The sequence below is a fragment of the Pagrus major genome, chromosome 13 (genome assembly GCF_040436345.1).
Source record: "Pagrus major chromosome 13, Pma_NU_1.0".
NCBI classification, from domain to species: Eukaryota; Metazoa; Chordata; class Actinopteri; order Spariformes; family Sparidae; genus Pagrus; species Pagrus major.
Window position 1 is genome coordinate 508,403 of NC_133227.1, and position 15,383 is coordinate 523,785.

The following is a 15,383-nucleotide window of genomic DNA, read 5'->3' on the forward strand; positions in this document are numbered from 1 at the left end:
ACGATCAAACAAAACAAAAACAAAACAAAACAGTAATTGTGATAAACTTAATAAAACTGATCTCAGATAGTAATCTGTTGATCGCCTGGTTTCAGGCACATCTATACCATGATATGTATATATATATATGAAATTTGTACAAATAACTTCTCTGATGCAGTTCTTACCTGCGTAAAGTGGTTTTCAAACTTGTTCTGGCACACATGTTTCATCAATCACTGACAATGATAGGGGAAGCAACAAACAAAACAAGGTCCAAGTTAAATTTTAGTGGAATAAAGGTCAGCACAATGGCATCGGCAAACCTTTGTTTGTTTATTTTGTCTACATAAATAAAATTCATTCTGCTTTAAAACAATATCCAGTGTTTTGTATAGAAAAGATGACAATAAGAAAATGATACATACTGGCCTGCTATGCTCACTTTAATAGATAACTCCACAACTGAACTGACAGTAGATGATTTATTCACAACTGGTGCACTGTGTTCTTGAAGAAATGACTGTCATTCTTTAGCGTATTTATTGCAGACAGTTTTCTACTGAATTGGTCAAATTCCACTGACTGACCAACCTTGATCATGGTCCTCTGAGATTACAGGGCTATGGCAAGATGTGTGTGTGTGTGTGTGTGTGCGTGTGTGTGAGACACCGACTGGTAAAACACGCTGTTCTGTGAGAAAGTGAGTGTAGCAGGGCCGTTTCAAGGCTGATAAAGTACCTTTGGTTGCATTTTCTACAGATAAGGCTGTAAATTGTTGTGACTCAGTGGTCCAAACCCCTCAGGTGACACTCTCACAATTCCTGACTCTGCATTAACAATGATAATATTGATTTGCTCAGTCCCATCTGAGCACACACTCCAAAAAATTATATTTTAGTTCTGAGTTTTAATTATTCTCAATATCTATTTATTAGTAATGTCAATTTACAGAGGTACACTTAAATCAAACTCGCTCTTCAGCAGTTCAACAAGCTGCTCTGGAAAAGAGGACAGCTCAGCTCTTTGTTTAAAGAGCCAATAAGTATTCTGGATGAACTGTGATTAATGTGAGATAAACACAAAGAACACAAATGTAAGGAATTGAGATGTAAATCTTTTGAAGACAAACACTGAAATGGGCAGACTGACCTTTATTTACAGGACAATTAACAATTATGTGTTGACAACGTGACTCACATCTGATCGACTGGAGGCCGTTAGTTCTTATTATGGCTGTCAACATACTAGCTTGTGTTATGAATCACGTGGTGGTGACCCCGAGTCTACTGCTTTCAGTAGACAAACATTAAACATAGAAACCTGCGATTATGTCAAATTTAAGATAAGGACAAAAAAGGCAAAAGGACAAAACAAAGCATCACACCTGTGAGAAATCAATTAAATATATTGTATTTAATGATGTGAGGTTAAGATAGTCAATCACAATTAAAACTTTCAATATCAGCTAAATAAATGAGTTGATCCACCTTCAAATTACGCTGCAGTTTGTTTCTGTTTTGAATTGGGAGACCTTCAGAAATATAAAGCAGCAGCAGTAGTAGTAGCAGTGAGTTTTCTGACACTGCAGAACACATGCAGGATATAAACAGTCGGCTTTAGTTTTAGTCTCTTCTAACTGACAGAGAGGTCAAGAGGGTCAGTAGACCTGAGGTCCTTCCTGTTGTTGATCTCAAAGAGCTGCTTCCTGATATGAGGCGGCAGTGTCGAATTTTCTTCCCTAGGAGGGCCAAAACTGATTCTTAATGGGGAACAGCGGACTAAGAAAAACCACTTATTTTCTTTTATTGTATTGTTAATATGTAAAATGGTAGCTCAGACGGGGAAGTGAAAGAAAAAAAAATTGTGCTGATGTTGTTTTCAGTTCTGTGTTTTTGAGTTAAGAAGAGGAAATGTATTTATTTTGTTTTTCCAGGATTATCTTTTTAACTTCCTTCTTTTTCACTTGCATCTCCAGGGCTTCTGTGTTACTTGGATCCCAAGTTCCTTCAATTTGCTGACTTCTGCACAAAGTGTCCCTCTGCTCACCGTTCTCAGATTACAGAAGAAAATGTTATTCAGAAATCCTATATATTTTATCTTACAGACATTAAAACAGCAAAATGTTACATTATTTTCGTTGGACCAAATCAAACCTCATGGTGAGCCAACTTTTGGCAGCCCTTCAATTAAGCATCTAGTAACTGAAGTGTAGCTGGTGGAGCATGCGTATAAATAATATACCCATAATCCAATGCAGACAAAGTGACTTTACTTAAAGAAATCAAGGAAACCGATTACTTCTTCAATCAATTTAAGTAAAGTAGACTAATAATACAAGTTGTTAAAAGTTATTAGGTTGTACAACATTAATGTAATAGTCTACTTTACTTGGTAATTCTGAGGCAATCTGTTTCCTGACTTGGTATGTTTCAGTTTAATATAGCAAACTGTACACTGAAGCATTATTTGGCTCCGGCTCAACTGATAGATGAATGTAACTCAGTTGTACCTCTGGCTAAACAAAGAAACCCAACTCCCAAGGCCCAGCCCAACTGTCAGCTTTATAAAATGTTTGATTTAGACTGTTCTTTATTTGACTTGGTAGCACAGGCTTTTTGATGTTCCTCTTGTATGTTTTAGCACTTGTTGAGCAAAGAAGAAGAAGAAACCGTTCATCATTCCTTTAAATGGACTTTTATTTAAATCTTTAACATACAAGCACGACTATAAAACATTTAACAAAGCATTTTATTTTATAATTCAGCTCTTTTAACATTTTTTTGAACAACACCAAAGTAACAGATTGTGTTACAAAATCTTATTTGAAAGAGACAGAGATGAATAAGTGAAATGTTTGATTTCTACACACAAAACACATCCTGATGATCTGGAAACAAACATCCTACAACAGTTGTAGTCATGTTCCCTCAGGGTCTCTCTCTCTCTCTCTCTCTCTCACACACACACACACACACTAAAGAGGTTCTTTGGCTCTTTGTCTGACAATAAGAGGACTGTACAGGATGTTGCTTCAGATAGAAACGATGCTAAAATGTTTGAAACTAACACACAATACACATTTGAAAAACAGACACACCAATATGTGGTGTCAAAATACATTACAAATACATTTTTATTACAGAAATATAAAATAAACTCACACATATAGACTGAAACAGTGTCGTCCTCAAACAGTGAAACTGTGAGGATGAAGATAAAGCTGTTACCTGGGGCCATATCATGGATCCATCTTCAGTTTCAGTCTCAGCAGAAACTCTCCTAAGCAAATATTACATGCAAAACACAAAAGCGGGGGCACGCACGCACACACACACACACACACACACACACACACACACACACACACACACACACACACACACACAATGGACAATCACACAACCAAATCCATGTAAAACGAGAGCTGGCTCTTCCTTGTCCTTGTCAGCTGAATGACACATCGCATTTTAACTGAGAGTCTCGTTGTAACCCAACACCAGCCAGCCAACAGCTAATGATAGACACACACACACACACAAGAAGCAGGTGTTTTCAATTCACATAATGCCACAGAGGTTTTAGTATACATACAACATGTACTCAGACATTTCAAAAGAATAAAGTCACTGGAAAACATGCTGGTCATCTACTGAACGAGAGAACCTCTAAACAAGACACATTGCAGATTATAGCAAAGCAAATGATGTGTATGACCATCTTAGGCAAAGCAAAGCAGAAGCATCAATATTTGTACACTCGTCTTCATCTCGGAGTCTTTTCGTGGGGTTTACCCTGTGGTTTCAGACAACAAAAACAACACAGACACACAAAAACACTCATATGCAGCAAACATTTTCATTATATCCAATCAAACATAGTCCTTCCTGTCGTACCCTCCACCTGCGCTGGTGCTGCGCGGGGCGGAGTAGGCCATCCGAGGTGGCTTGTACTTCTTCTCTTTTGGCGGGCAGCTGCTGCACAGCATGGCCCCACCAATCAGGAGCAAGGCGGCCGCTCCCCAGCCGATGTAGAGGGACGCCCCCAGCTCCCTCCTCTGCGGGTTGGTCAGGATGGGGTTGTAGAAATTTCGGATGACGACGCTGGCCGTCCAGGAGACGGGGATGAGCACCAAAAGGCCTCCGAGGATGAAGAAGATTCCAGCGATGATCATCACTTTGGCCTTGGACGGCTCGTCTTCGATGCAGTTGGTGCACTTGGCACCGACGATGGAGATCAGTACCCCCAGCACCCCGAGTATGATGGCGATGACCATCATGGCTCTGGAGGCCTGAAGGTCCGGTGTCAACGCCAGCATCGAGTCGTAGACTTTGCACTGCATCTGGCCCGTGCTCTGCGTCACACAGTTCATCCACAAACCCTCCTGAATGGTCTGAGCCGTGATGATGTTGGCCCCGACGAAGGCCGTCACCCTCCACATCGGCAGGGCACATGTCACAATGGCAATGATAAATCCAATGACTCCAAGGGCGATGCCCACAATCTCCATGCCCATCGACATGATGGCAGAACAAACCTTGAAGGTCCAACAAAGAAAACCTTGTCAGACGGCAGAAAAGAGTCTCCTCCTGTATTGTTCAGGTGTCCTTTGAAAAGTGTGAGCACCTGCAGGAGGCTGTGATGTAGCTGTGAGATGCTGCTACGGAAACAAGAGATCCTTTATACCTCAGGGAAGCGAAGGAGGAGTCCCCTGGTGATGATGTCAGGAACAGGCTGTCTTCACAAATACAAAAAAGCACCACCTGTGCACATACAGTGGAGGAGGGGAGCTGGAGGCAGGGCTGGTGTGATGGAGGGAGGGTGTGTCTGAGTGTGTGTTTGTGTGTGGTTGGTGGGGGTTGGTTGCTGGTAAGATGGCGGCCTCTTGACTACCAAGACAAATCAACGCTTCAAAAAGGCTGATTTTTCCTGATGTGGTTGATTTGAATAAGATGAGTAAATACAAGTTGTGATCAAAAAAGACCATAAAATGACCTCTGGTTCTTTTATTGAAGAGAGAAGTTCTGTTTTAAATAAACAGAACTTCTTCAAGTAGTTCCTCAACCGTAAATGCTGACTCACACACATGCAGTAGTGAAGAACAGAGTAGCAGCTCCTGCCTGTGGCTACTTAGAGATCTTGTTGTGTGTACGCACCGAAACACAAACACACACACACTGGCGCAAACACACACTCAGGCTATAAGTGGATCGTCCCACTGATACTGTTGGTCTCATGTCACTTCCTGGTTCCAGTCGTGTGAGTTTCTCAAACAGTCAGCATTCAGTGTTAAGGAAACAATCCCAAAGCTCAGATGGAAACCGGAATAACTGCACCCAGAGTAAATATGAGCAGGGAGAAAACATAATAGGTCAATTCTCAGACACCTTTAGCATACAGACAGCGTGATGTTCTCAGTATCGGTTTAACTCTTTACTCTGACCAAAAAATTCCCAGAGACACACATGAGGCTCAGTATACTGAGTTTGTATCTGTTTTTCTTCTGGAAAAATAGTAAGATAAAGCACATCTAGTAAAAAAATCTAAGAAATTAGAAAATTGAGACTTTAAGGGGAATAATTTAGTGGGAAATGGTTAAATTGTAACTCAAAAAGTCGACTAATAGCCACCTTGTCAGGTATTCAAATTTTTTGGTGATTCCTTAAATGAAAGGTGTTTCATTTTCTAATAATTATCAACATTTCATTTCTTGACCAAAACGTCCATATTATAAACCAAAGTAAATATTAATTCCATGTTTATTTATTTATTAACGTTACTTCTCTAGAATTTATACATGTTTAAGTGCTTTATTAATTTAATTTAATTTTAATTATTCAATTAGAATACATAATACATGATAATACATAATACATTTAATACATAAAAACGGAATAACAGAAATAAATAAACAAATTACTGTAAAAATATATAAATACATAAATAAATATATAAACAAACAAACAAAAACAAATATTGTATAAATAAATGCAGAAATAAATGTCAAAATACATTTATTTGTTATTTATTTATTTATTTATTGTGTCTGGGAATAACTGCAAAATAGAACTAACGACCTGTTATGTAATTTTGTAATCTTTTAAAAAAAACTACACGACAGGGCAACTTTTTCTCTTTTTGGAAGATTTCTTAAACTCACCTCCAAACTGAAAGATCACTTACAGGTTCGAATAACAAACACATCTTACAAAAAAATGTCTTCATGACAGTGTGGAGCTCAAAATCTATCTAAAACAACAACACACATAAACAAACCTGAGGGCTGAACAACAGGGAGGCTGTTTGCCGTTTCATCCATCAGTCAGTCTCTCGTGTTTATGTAACAACGTTCAGCTGATGCATCACAGGTGAGATAACAGCCACAACCTGTAGGCTACCTGTATCAGTGCGCCTGTGTTCACTTGCTGCTTGTGTTACCAAAACAAGTACAGAAACATTAACAGATCATATGAGTTTAAACTGTAGTGTCACCAGTGCTGGAAAGTAACTAAGTACACGTAGCAGTCAGAAGTGCTTTAAATCTCTGATGATGTTTTTTTCTTAAATGTTTTAATGTGTTGTTTCTCTGTTAAATGTATGTACCATAAAAAGCACTAGATAAAGTGTATTATTATTATTATTATAATTACATTTTTCATTTTATAGTTTATTTTTACAGGGGCAGGTCACAATTAAAAGTAATTGCACCAGAGTTAGCTAGCAGCTAATTTGCATCTGTTGTCAACAAAAAACGAGATGAGACTCAATTGATTACACATTAATGCATCAATCATTTTAAAGTAACAATATAATATACATTGTTTTTAAATGAGTCATTTTGCATAAAGATTTCTTATACATTTGGTACTTTAAGTATATTTTGCTGCTAACACTTTTGTATTTCTACTTGAGTTAATTTTTAGATACAGGACTTTTGACTTTTGTTGAGCCTGTGCACCCACTTCAGACGGGGTGTACCGACGCTTTCCATCAGCATGAGGTGAGCAGATAATGACTGAATTTTCATTTTTGGGGTAAAAATACATCTTTCACCACTTGGTGTTACTCTTTGGTCAGGTTTAAAAAACTTGAAATGGAGAATTGTCTCAGAGTTTGACAATGTTGACAGAGTTTTGTTCAGTGGTGCTCAGAGAAGTAGAAGTAGGTCGTATTCAGTGATGTTCCTGGTGTAGATTTAGTGGGCGTCTCTGCTTTACCTGAGCACACCTGCTGGACCACAGAGGGATAATTTGGCTATTCAAAACAGGAAAAACGTTGGTATCTGTGGTTCAGGCACTGAGTCAGATGCCAAACAGAAGGGACTTCCCTTCCTATCAGATATCTGCACAACAGAATCTGAAAGAAAGACCGTGCAGCGCTGACATATTCGGGGAAGATGTCACTAACTCAACAATAAAAGTATCTTTTCTCATGCTATAACAAATAAATAACAACATACAGATTATATAATTACATTTCTGAACACTGTACTCATGTTGTCTTATACTTATTGATCATCATCATCTATGCAGAATCAAAACCCTTACCTCTATTAAGCTTTTGAGCCTTTTCTCCCATGCCAGGTACTTAATCGCTTTTAAGTCTAATCGGGTTGAATCACGGCCACATAATGTTTGACAGTGAAAATCTTTATTAATTCATTATATATTGTTATTTATTATATTTCAATAATTTCAGTAGATCTTAAAACAAAACATTTGCATTCATAAAGTCCACCGCACACAACACGTTCAATGACAATACAACAAAAGACATGTTATATAAAAACATAAACCTTTGTAGAAAATGTCCAAACACAGCCCCATAATGAAGTGAAATGTGATAGAGATGAAAAGCTTAAACACCCTAGATATACCACATAAACTATGTACTTCCCTTATTCTTCTTACAGCCCACTCCACCATGTTGACCTTGCTTTGGAGCCCAAAGTGAGCTCCATTTTGCTTGGCTGTACAATGTTTCTGTGACTCAGTGTGTGTCTGTGTTTTGTAGTATTAGCAAGAAAAATATTATCAGACCAGAAAAACAAGCCATTTAAAACTCAGTACAGTCACAAAAGTTTATGATACCTGATATATACACACTCATCAGCACAGTGAGGAACATTCACAATGTAAATGTTATAAGCACAAATAATAAATATATCCTGACTGAACTGACTGCATAGACCAAATTCACCTGCCGTATTTCGTCACACCTTGAATCGGATCTTATCAGCTGCTTCCGTTGGACCAGTGGTAATGTAAACAGGTCCACTGAACATCTGTAAAGAGCTATTTCTTTTCAAAAGTATTAAAAAAACTTTATATTTACACATAATTATGGTCTTTACTATCCGCACACCAACCAAACACCTGGTTTGGCTCTTTTACCATTTTCTAGTGAACAACTGGTTCCAGTTAAACCAGTGATATTATTGTTTAGCTACATTTCTTTACATATTGCAAATGTGAAAATATTATAGTAATCTTCTTGATCCCTCTGTTCTTCTCTCACACGTAGTCCCTCCTGTTGTAGGAGCTTTGAGCGATTGACCTCGGTGCGGCGGAGTACGCTATACGACTCTGGGGGTGCAGGCTGTACCTTGTTGGTTTCTCTTCCTGTGGAGGGCAACTGCAGCAGAGGATGGACCCCCCAGCCAGCAGCAAGGCGGCGGCAGCCCAGCCCAAATACAACGCCGCCCCGATCTCCATCTTCTGACCAGTGGGGACAATCGGACTGTAAAACTCAACTATGATGGTGTGTGCGGACCAGGAAACAGGCACCAGCTCAGCCAGAGCTGCTGTGATGAACGCCCCGCCTGAGGAGGCCATCACCCTGGCTTTAACCCCGTCATCATCGATGCAGTTGGTGCACTTTGCCCCCACCATAGAGATGAGAAGAGCCACTAGCCCCACGATAATGGCGACCATGGTGAGCGCCCTGGCGGCCTGCAGGTCCTGAGGTAAAGCCAGCATTGAGTCGTAGACCTTACACTGCATCTGGCCCGTGCTCTGGAATACGCAGTTCATCCACAGGCCCTCCCAGTACACCTGAGCTGTGACGATGTTGGCGCCAATGAAGGCAGACACCCTCCACATCGGCAAGGCGCAGCTGATGATGCTCAGCACCCAGCCGAGCACTGACAGAGAAATGCCAGTCAGTTCAAGTCCAAAAGACACCATTGTGCACCCAGACAGGGGTCCCTGCTTATGATTAAAAGTTCCTTTATTTGTCCTCTTGGTCCCTCTTTATTGAATTTCCTTTCTTCCTTTTCCTCCTTTCCAGCAAATATCTGAAGGCCTTCTTGATATTTGCTCCTCTTCGACAGCCCCTTCTTTCCAGGTGAGCCTCCTCCTCAAGCTGTCGCTACACCTGCTGCTGGATCGAGAGGTGTAGATTTTTCAAAGTGTTCTTCCTCCACAAACTCTAGGCGTCGTGTTCGTGCCTGCTCCGATGCTGCTTCCCGTGTTCTCCTGCTGCTAGTAAGGAGTTGATGACCCTTATCTGTGTATTATTTTATTACCAAGTGGTCAGGCCCTCCTAAGAGATGACATCACTCGCTCAGCCAAGCCAATCATGTGAGCCCAGGGCATTGGCCTCATTTACCACCTGGGTGTGTTGGTGCTCGTATGTGTGCTTTTTCAAATGAAGGGTATTTTTATGGTTTAACCTTTTGCCCATGGTAGCTCTGGGTGTGTTTGCTTTATTGCTGTCAGTAGGTAATGAATGGCCAAGGAAGAGCCTGTTATGTGGTTGATAGGTGACCACAGGAGACTGTAACAGATACACAAACATGTATTCTAATAGATGTGTATGTGTGTACATGTATCCAGTGTGTATGTTTGCATAGAGTGGGGTTGTGTTTGAGAGAGAGGGAGAAGACAAAAGGGGAACATGCGTATGTATTAAATCTACGCAGGCTTCTTCTATCTGTTTTCTGTTGTCATACCTTTTAGTTTTGTTTTTGTTGTTTTTCTAGCCTCGACTACAACATGACAGATTTTATAACCGAAACTTGTATCATCTTGACTGGTTCACTCAGTCATAAAATTCAGGTTAATGAAAAACAAGAAAGGCTGGGAATCTTTTTTTTTTTTTTTTATAGATATGTGGCCTGTCTATGGCCTCTTTGGACCAACTGCTCTGCATTTTTTTCAGCTGTGAATAAATCAGTAAATGATTCATGTTTAAAGCTAAACTGAAACATAACTCCAATGAAAAGACCAAAACAAACAATCTGTGAGCTGTAAGCCTGTTGATACATACTGCAGATATACATCTTTACAAAAAGGGGTCACATATATTTAGTTTTTTTTTTTAAAAATGGACAATAATTTCCTAAAACAGCACTGAAAAAAAATACTCAAACCAGAGCAAAAATTTGATATATTGGGGACTGTTTTTAGCTCCGGATTAATACACTTTTGGTGCACTAGTGTGCATTTACAGCAGCAGGTGTGTAAGTGGGATTTACACAAATGACCTATAGTGCCCATGTTCCTTAAAATGAATGCACATGTCACCCCGCAGAAGTGTGGACTCTCAGATATGACGACATCAGAGCCTTTTAACTTGAAAATACTGGTTATGTTCCCCTTAGCCCATATGATTAAAAAGTATGTGATTCAAACAGTTGCAGGAGAGAACCATGAAGAACTTGTGTTATGTTACTGAGTTCCAGTTGGAAAAATGATACCAAAGTGAACATTGTCACGTACAAAAACTAGAGTAGCACACAAGAACTGCATGATTCATCAAATAAACAAGTTCCAGTACGTTGAACGAGTGGTTTGAAGTTACAGATGGACCAACTTTCAACTTGTTTTGGACATTTCAAGTTGCACAGTGAACGGCATTTTGAATTGTGTAGGACTCAAAATTCAAAGAAAAGTTAGTTAGTTAGTTAGTTAGTTAGTTGGACTTCATTGACCCCGGGGGAAAGTCTTTTTCAGAACACTGCACATCTGCTTTGCACACATCATCCCACAGCAATGACAGATGGAAGTACATGAAGTGCAGCTCAGCATCACACGACAACGACGGCCAAAACAAACATGAATACAAAGGAATTTGGGACTTGAGTGCAAAGACTTGAGACTTACTTGTAACTTGCAAAACAATGACTAGATCCCACCTCTGTCTCCCATTTTGTCTTCTTATTGTGTTTTAATAGAGAAGAAAGGAGGTTTCTGGCACAGAGGAATAGTAAATATCAGGCTTTAGACACACAGACAGTACTTGGTAGTTGAATCAGTTGCTCTAGAAATGCACAATATTACCAGAGTTCCCTTTAAAATCATTATCTTTGGCAAATTGAGAGAGGTACAATGCTTTTTAGTCCTGCTTCACATATCAACGGCTCGACTTTTGGATGAGATATAACGGCGACACAGATTCTGGTTTCTCGTTTAAACCAGATCTGCATGACTCTGTCAGTGTGAATCCATGTGCATGTCTACACAGATTTGTACAGTGCCACTATCAGGCTTTTTATCTTGTATACGTGTACACATTATCACACTTCAATATTGTATGTCAAACACGTCCGCTAAAGAATGGTTAACCCAGTAACCGCGATAAGATAAAGCCTAATAAAAAGCAATTCGCTGACATTATCGCGGTATTAAGGACAAAAACAAACAATTCAACAATTCAAATCATATCTGACAGCACGCTTGGAAAAGAAATATTTGATTTGCTGCCTGATAGTCATTATGAAAGATGTGAGAGCTGAAAACTGCTGCCTGCCACTGCTGGCAATGATGAGCGGAGTCACAATGAATACAGTAAATTTGCTGGCGGTAAAACGAAAACAATCGGCTAAAGGAGGCTACAAAGCTCAGTAGATCTGTAGAGTTACAAGTGACTCCTTCACCATATGTCAATTTGGAAAAATTCTGATTAATGGAGCTTTGGGATTTTAAAATTTACATAAGGCAGCATTAACAAACAAATACAAATAAATAAATAAATAAAGATTTACCTGGCATTCAAGGCCTTTGCAGAGCAATGGTGCTCGGTACTTTCTGCCAAACCTGTCACTCTGTCATGGTCTGATTGTAAAAAACAAGTAAAGGAAACATATTATGCACATTTTCAGGTTCATAATTTTACCTTAATGCTAAAAAATGCATCTGTTTTCTCCTACTGGCCAGTGCAGCAGCACTGTATTCCCCCTCCGTCTGAAATGCTCTGTTTTAGCTCCTGTCTCTTTTTAGGTCCTCCCGCAAAAATACCCAGTCTGCTCTGATTGGTCAGCTCACACATGCCTGAGCCAGCACCGCTCACCATGTCTCCGGTTGGCTCTGTCCGTGTTTTCAGCTGCCAGTTAGCTTCGCTTCTACAGTAAATATGGGCACAAATTATGCAATTGTGTGACATGGTGACATAGTAAAGTCACTAAGTCACAGAAGACGAGGCATTTCAGGCACTTTAGAGGAGCTTCTGTTGGTGTGGACATTTTTTACATGCACAACAACAGATATAAAACATTGAAGGAAAGGTAAAAAACAAAAAAGTGTAAAAGGTCTCCTTAAATAGGGATCCTACATGTTTAAAGAGCCTCAAAAAATTAAACTGCATCAACCAAGAGAAACATCCAGCGAGCCAAACTGAACCGGATTGGCTGAATTTGGCCCACAAGCCCCAGATTGGTCAGCCTGGGTTCTAAAGGCTTTTGATGGATGCACATTTCTTTTAACAGAAAATCGAACCTGCTCATGAAAAAAAACAACTGCTGTGTGTGTGTACTTGTTACTTGCTGAACGATGATTGTTTTCATTGCTAACTATATTCAACTACCTCATGTCTCAATTATATGTAAGAAAACCTGATTACAATGAATGCAAACAACTAACATGGCTATTGTTAGTGCTCACAGCTGTCAATCTAGCATTCTTGTGTGACTTGTTTGCTAGTACCTTTAACAATATATCTCACTAGCCTTGAAAAAACAGAATATGTGGGCAGCGACTCTGTCTGGAAACAAGCTACACAGTAATTTCTTGTCAAACACAACCCTTCACTACACATTAATAGCCCAGGCAGCCTGGATTAGCCTCTGAACATGAAGTCCATTCTCCTGTTGTTTCCTTGTGTGCGTTGGTGTATTTGTAATAGTGTGAACACTTCCTTCTCGCCAGCTGCAGAGAAATACTCAGAAATGATCTATCATCAAATCGAACTGCGTGTGTGGAGATAGTATTTCAGCTTATGAGTAACGGCTTTATCTATTTGGTTACGTGCCAAAGGAAGTTCAGATAGCATGCGAGCATGGATCTACAACTATTGCCCACAACTGAACACAGTAACCTAAATACAGGAGGGAAGACAGCTATAAAATTATACCAGAGTGGAAGCACGGACAAGGACAGGATATATAGACAAATAAGGATGTGTTCTTTGTGGTTTCTGTTCATAACTTTACATCTTTTCTTTCAGTGTGTTAAATGTAAACAGGCTGGAATGATTCACTGGCTTTCCTTTAGTCAAAAACATTGATGGTGGACAAAAGCTAAATGTGATAAATATATGGTGCATTATTTACTTGGTATTAATGCAAAACTGCATTGGTTTTAAATATTATATTAAAAGCTTTTAAAGCACTTGATAAATTAATTCTTAAAGTAAAACCATCATTCAATCTGTGATTTAAAGCATCATTATGCAATAATTGGTATTTTTTGCAACTTGGCGCCCCCTTCTGTTTCGGAGAGAAATTCACTTTAAAACTCCTGTCCTACCAAGGTGATTCACGACTCCGACCAGGACTCATGATCTGATTGATATTTTATGGACAAAATATGTTCTGGTTTTCCTTTTGATGTTCAACTGCTGTGCCTCAGATGTCAGTGATTTATAGAGAGTCGGCTAATAGGACTGCTAGCTGCATGGCTAACTGAGCTACCTAGCTAACGGCAGCTAAAGTTAGCAGCAGTTAGGCAGCAATTCAAGCTGTATGTCCATCAGGAAACCGTAAATGGCAGAGTTATATTATCCAGTTTCACCAAAATCAATGAATACAAATGTAAAGTTGTGTTTTTGTGATCAGTAAGGCCTAGCCCCCCAGAAACATAGCTTTCCCAGGCACATTTTTGTCTGATAAACACTAAATTATTAAATTATTAAAACGTATTTATTTATTTTAAAACCTTGATTACTCTGTCATAAGAGTCTGTGCGCATTTTGGAAAAAATGTCCGGCATGTTGAAAATGGTTTATGTCTGCCAGGGGAGTGAGATTGCACTCTGGTCACAGTTGACAAGAACGAAACTTGTTCATAACTACCATTAAAAACTGAAACAACTTCTCTTCTGTCACATTAAAGATAGCAAGCTCTTAAACTGTCTATCACGATGACGCAGGGGCCGTATAATGTAATAGAAACTGTTGGCCTGAGAATACCTCCTAAACATGTTACAACCCATATTTAAATAAAGAAGTTTTGTATTGAGGAGGATTCATCACATCCAATTATGTTTTTGTTTTTTTGTCAAAATCACACTGAGATATCTCTGAACCAATCACCTGCCTTCATTTCAAAGAAAGACGGGGATTTCCACTGGTAGCGTTTATTAGGTCACTGGTCAGTGGGAATATTGCTCTATAAGCGGACTCTCAGTTACTAAGTAATAAGTCCTTTGAAAGACTTGGGGAGCCTTGGATTTAATGGCTGCTCGGAGATTTATGGACACATTCAAAACCGCAGTTAAAAGCCCTTTGAACAGTGGGTGATGCCACACTTTCACAAGCGCACAGACATCCTTCTTTCTCTTCCTCGCGCGTGGAAAGCTCCAGAGCAGAGCAAACAAAACCAGAGCTGTGTGTTTCATTGCTGCGTCCTCGGTGTATACGAGCTTATACCAAACGGCATGAAAATAAGCTGACAGTGTTCTTTTGTTTCTTTTCTTAAAAAGATAAAATTTAGATTATGCTTCTGCTTCCTCTGAATCCGAGTTGAACCGAAGTGACTCTTCCAGGGAATTCAGGGCAGGTTATTGCACAAGTGTGTACTCCACCAAACACACACAGTTAAGTGGCAGAAAGTGGAAGCTGCTGCCTCTCTTTGGGCAGAGCGGAGAACAGCAGGTTTACAACATTTAGTCGGTACAAAATCCAGACCTGTCAAATACGTTGTTTATCACAGTACTTGCACTTACACTGACCCCTCTTTGTTGCCCCTCCCGCCTCTACTCACACCAGTTTCACATAAATATCAAATACAAGCTCTTTTCCTGTGATCTTCTCTGAACAAAAACCCTTGTATGCTCACACTTACAATCAGCCTTCAGTCTGATTCACAGAACACACACAGACCGAACATAACGGAGCTCAAAGACGACCTCAGCCTTCATTTCACATGGTCTCTTCATTTGTCACTAAATTTCCCCTGTTTCCAGTGA

General features: G+C 39.6%; 2 protein-coding genes across 2 annotated transcripts; both read right to left on the reverse strand.

The window, feature by feature from the left end:
• Positions 1-2,660: 2,660 nt before the first annotated feature.
• Positions 2,661-4,573, reverse strand: cldn3c (claudin 3c). Its single transcript, XM_073478977.1, has one exon. The coding sequence runs from the start codon at positions 4,499-4,501 to the stop codon at positions 3,851-3,853; it is 651 nt and encodes a 216-aa protein (XP_073335078.1). The 5' UTR covers positions 4,502-4,573; the 3' UTR covers positions 2,661-3,850.
• A 3,103-nt stretch (positions 4,574-7,676) lies between these two features.
• On the reverse strand, positions 7,677-9,435 carry LOC141006751 (claudin-4-like). The gene has a single exon (XM_073478975.1). The coding sequence runs from the start codon at positions 9,162-9,164 to the stop codon at positions 8,493-8,495; it is 672 nt and encodes a 223-aa protein (XP_073335076.1). The 5' UTR covers positions 9,165-9,435; the 3' UTR covers positions 7,677-8,492.
• Positions 9,436-15,383: the final 5,948 nt, after the last annotated feature.

Coding starts and splice junctions, on each gene's coding strand:
- LOC141006751 (XM_073478975.1), bottom strand. CDS start 9,164: ATGGTGTCTTTTGGACTTGAACTGACTGGCATTTCTCTGTCAGTGCTC.
- cldn3c (XM_073478977.1), bottom strand. CDS start 4,501: ATGTCGATGGGCATGGAGATTGTGGGCATCGCCCTTGGAGTCATTGGA.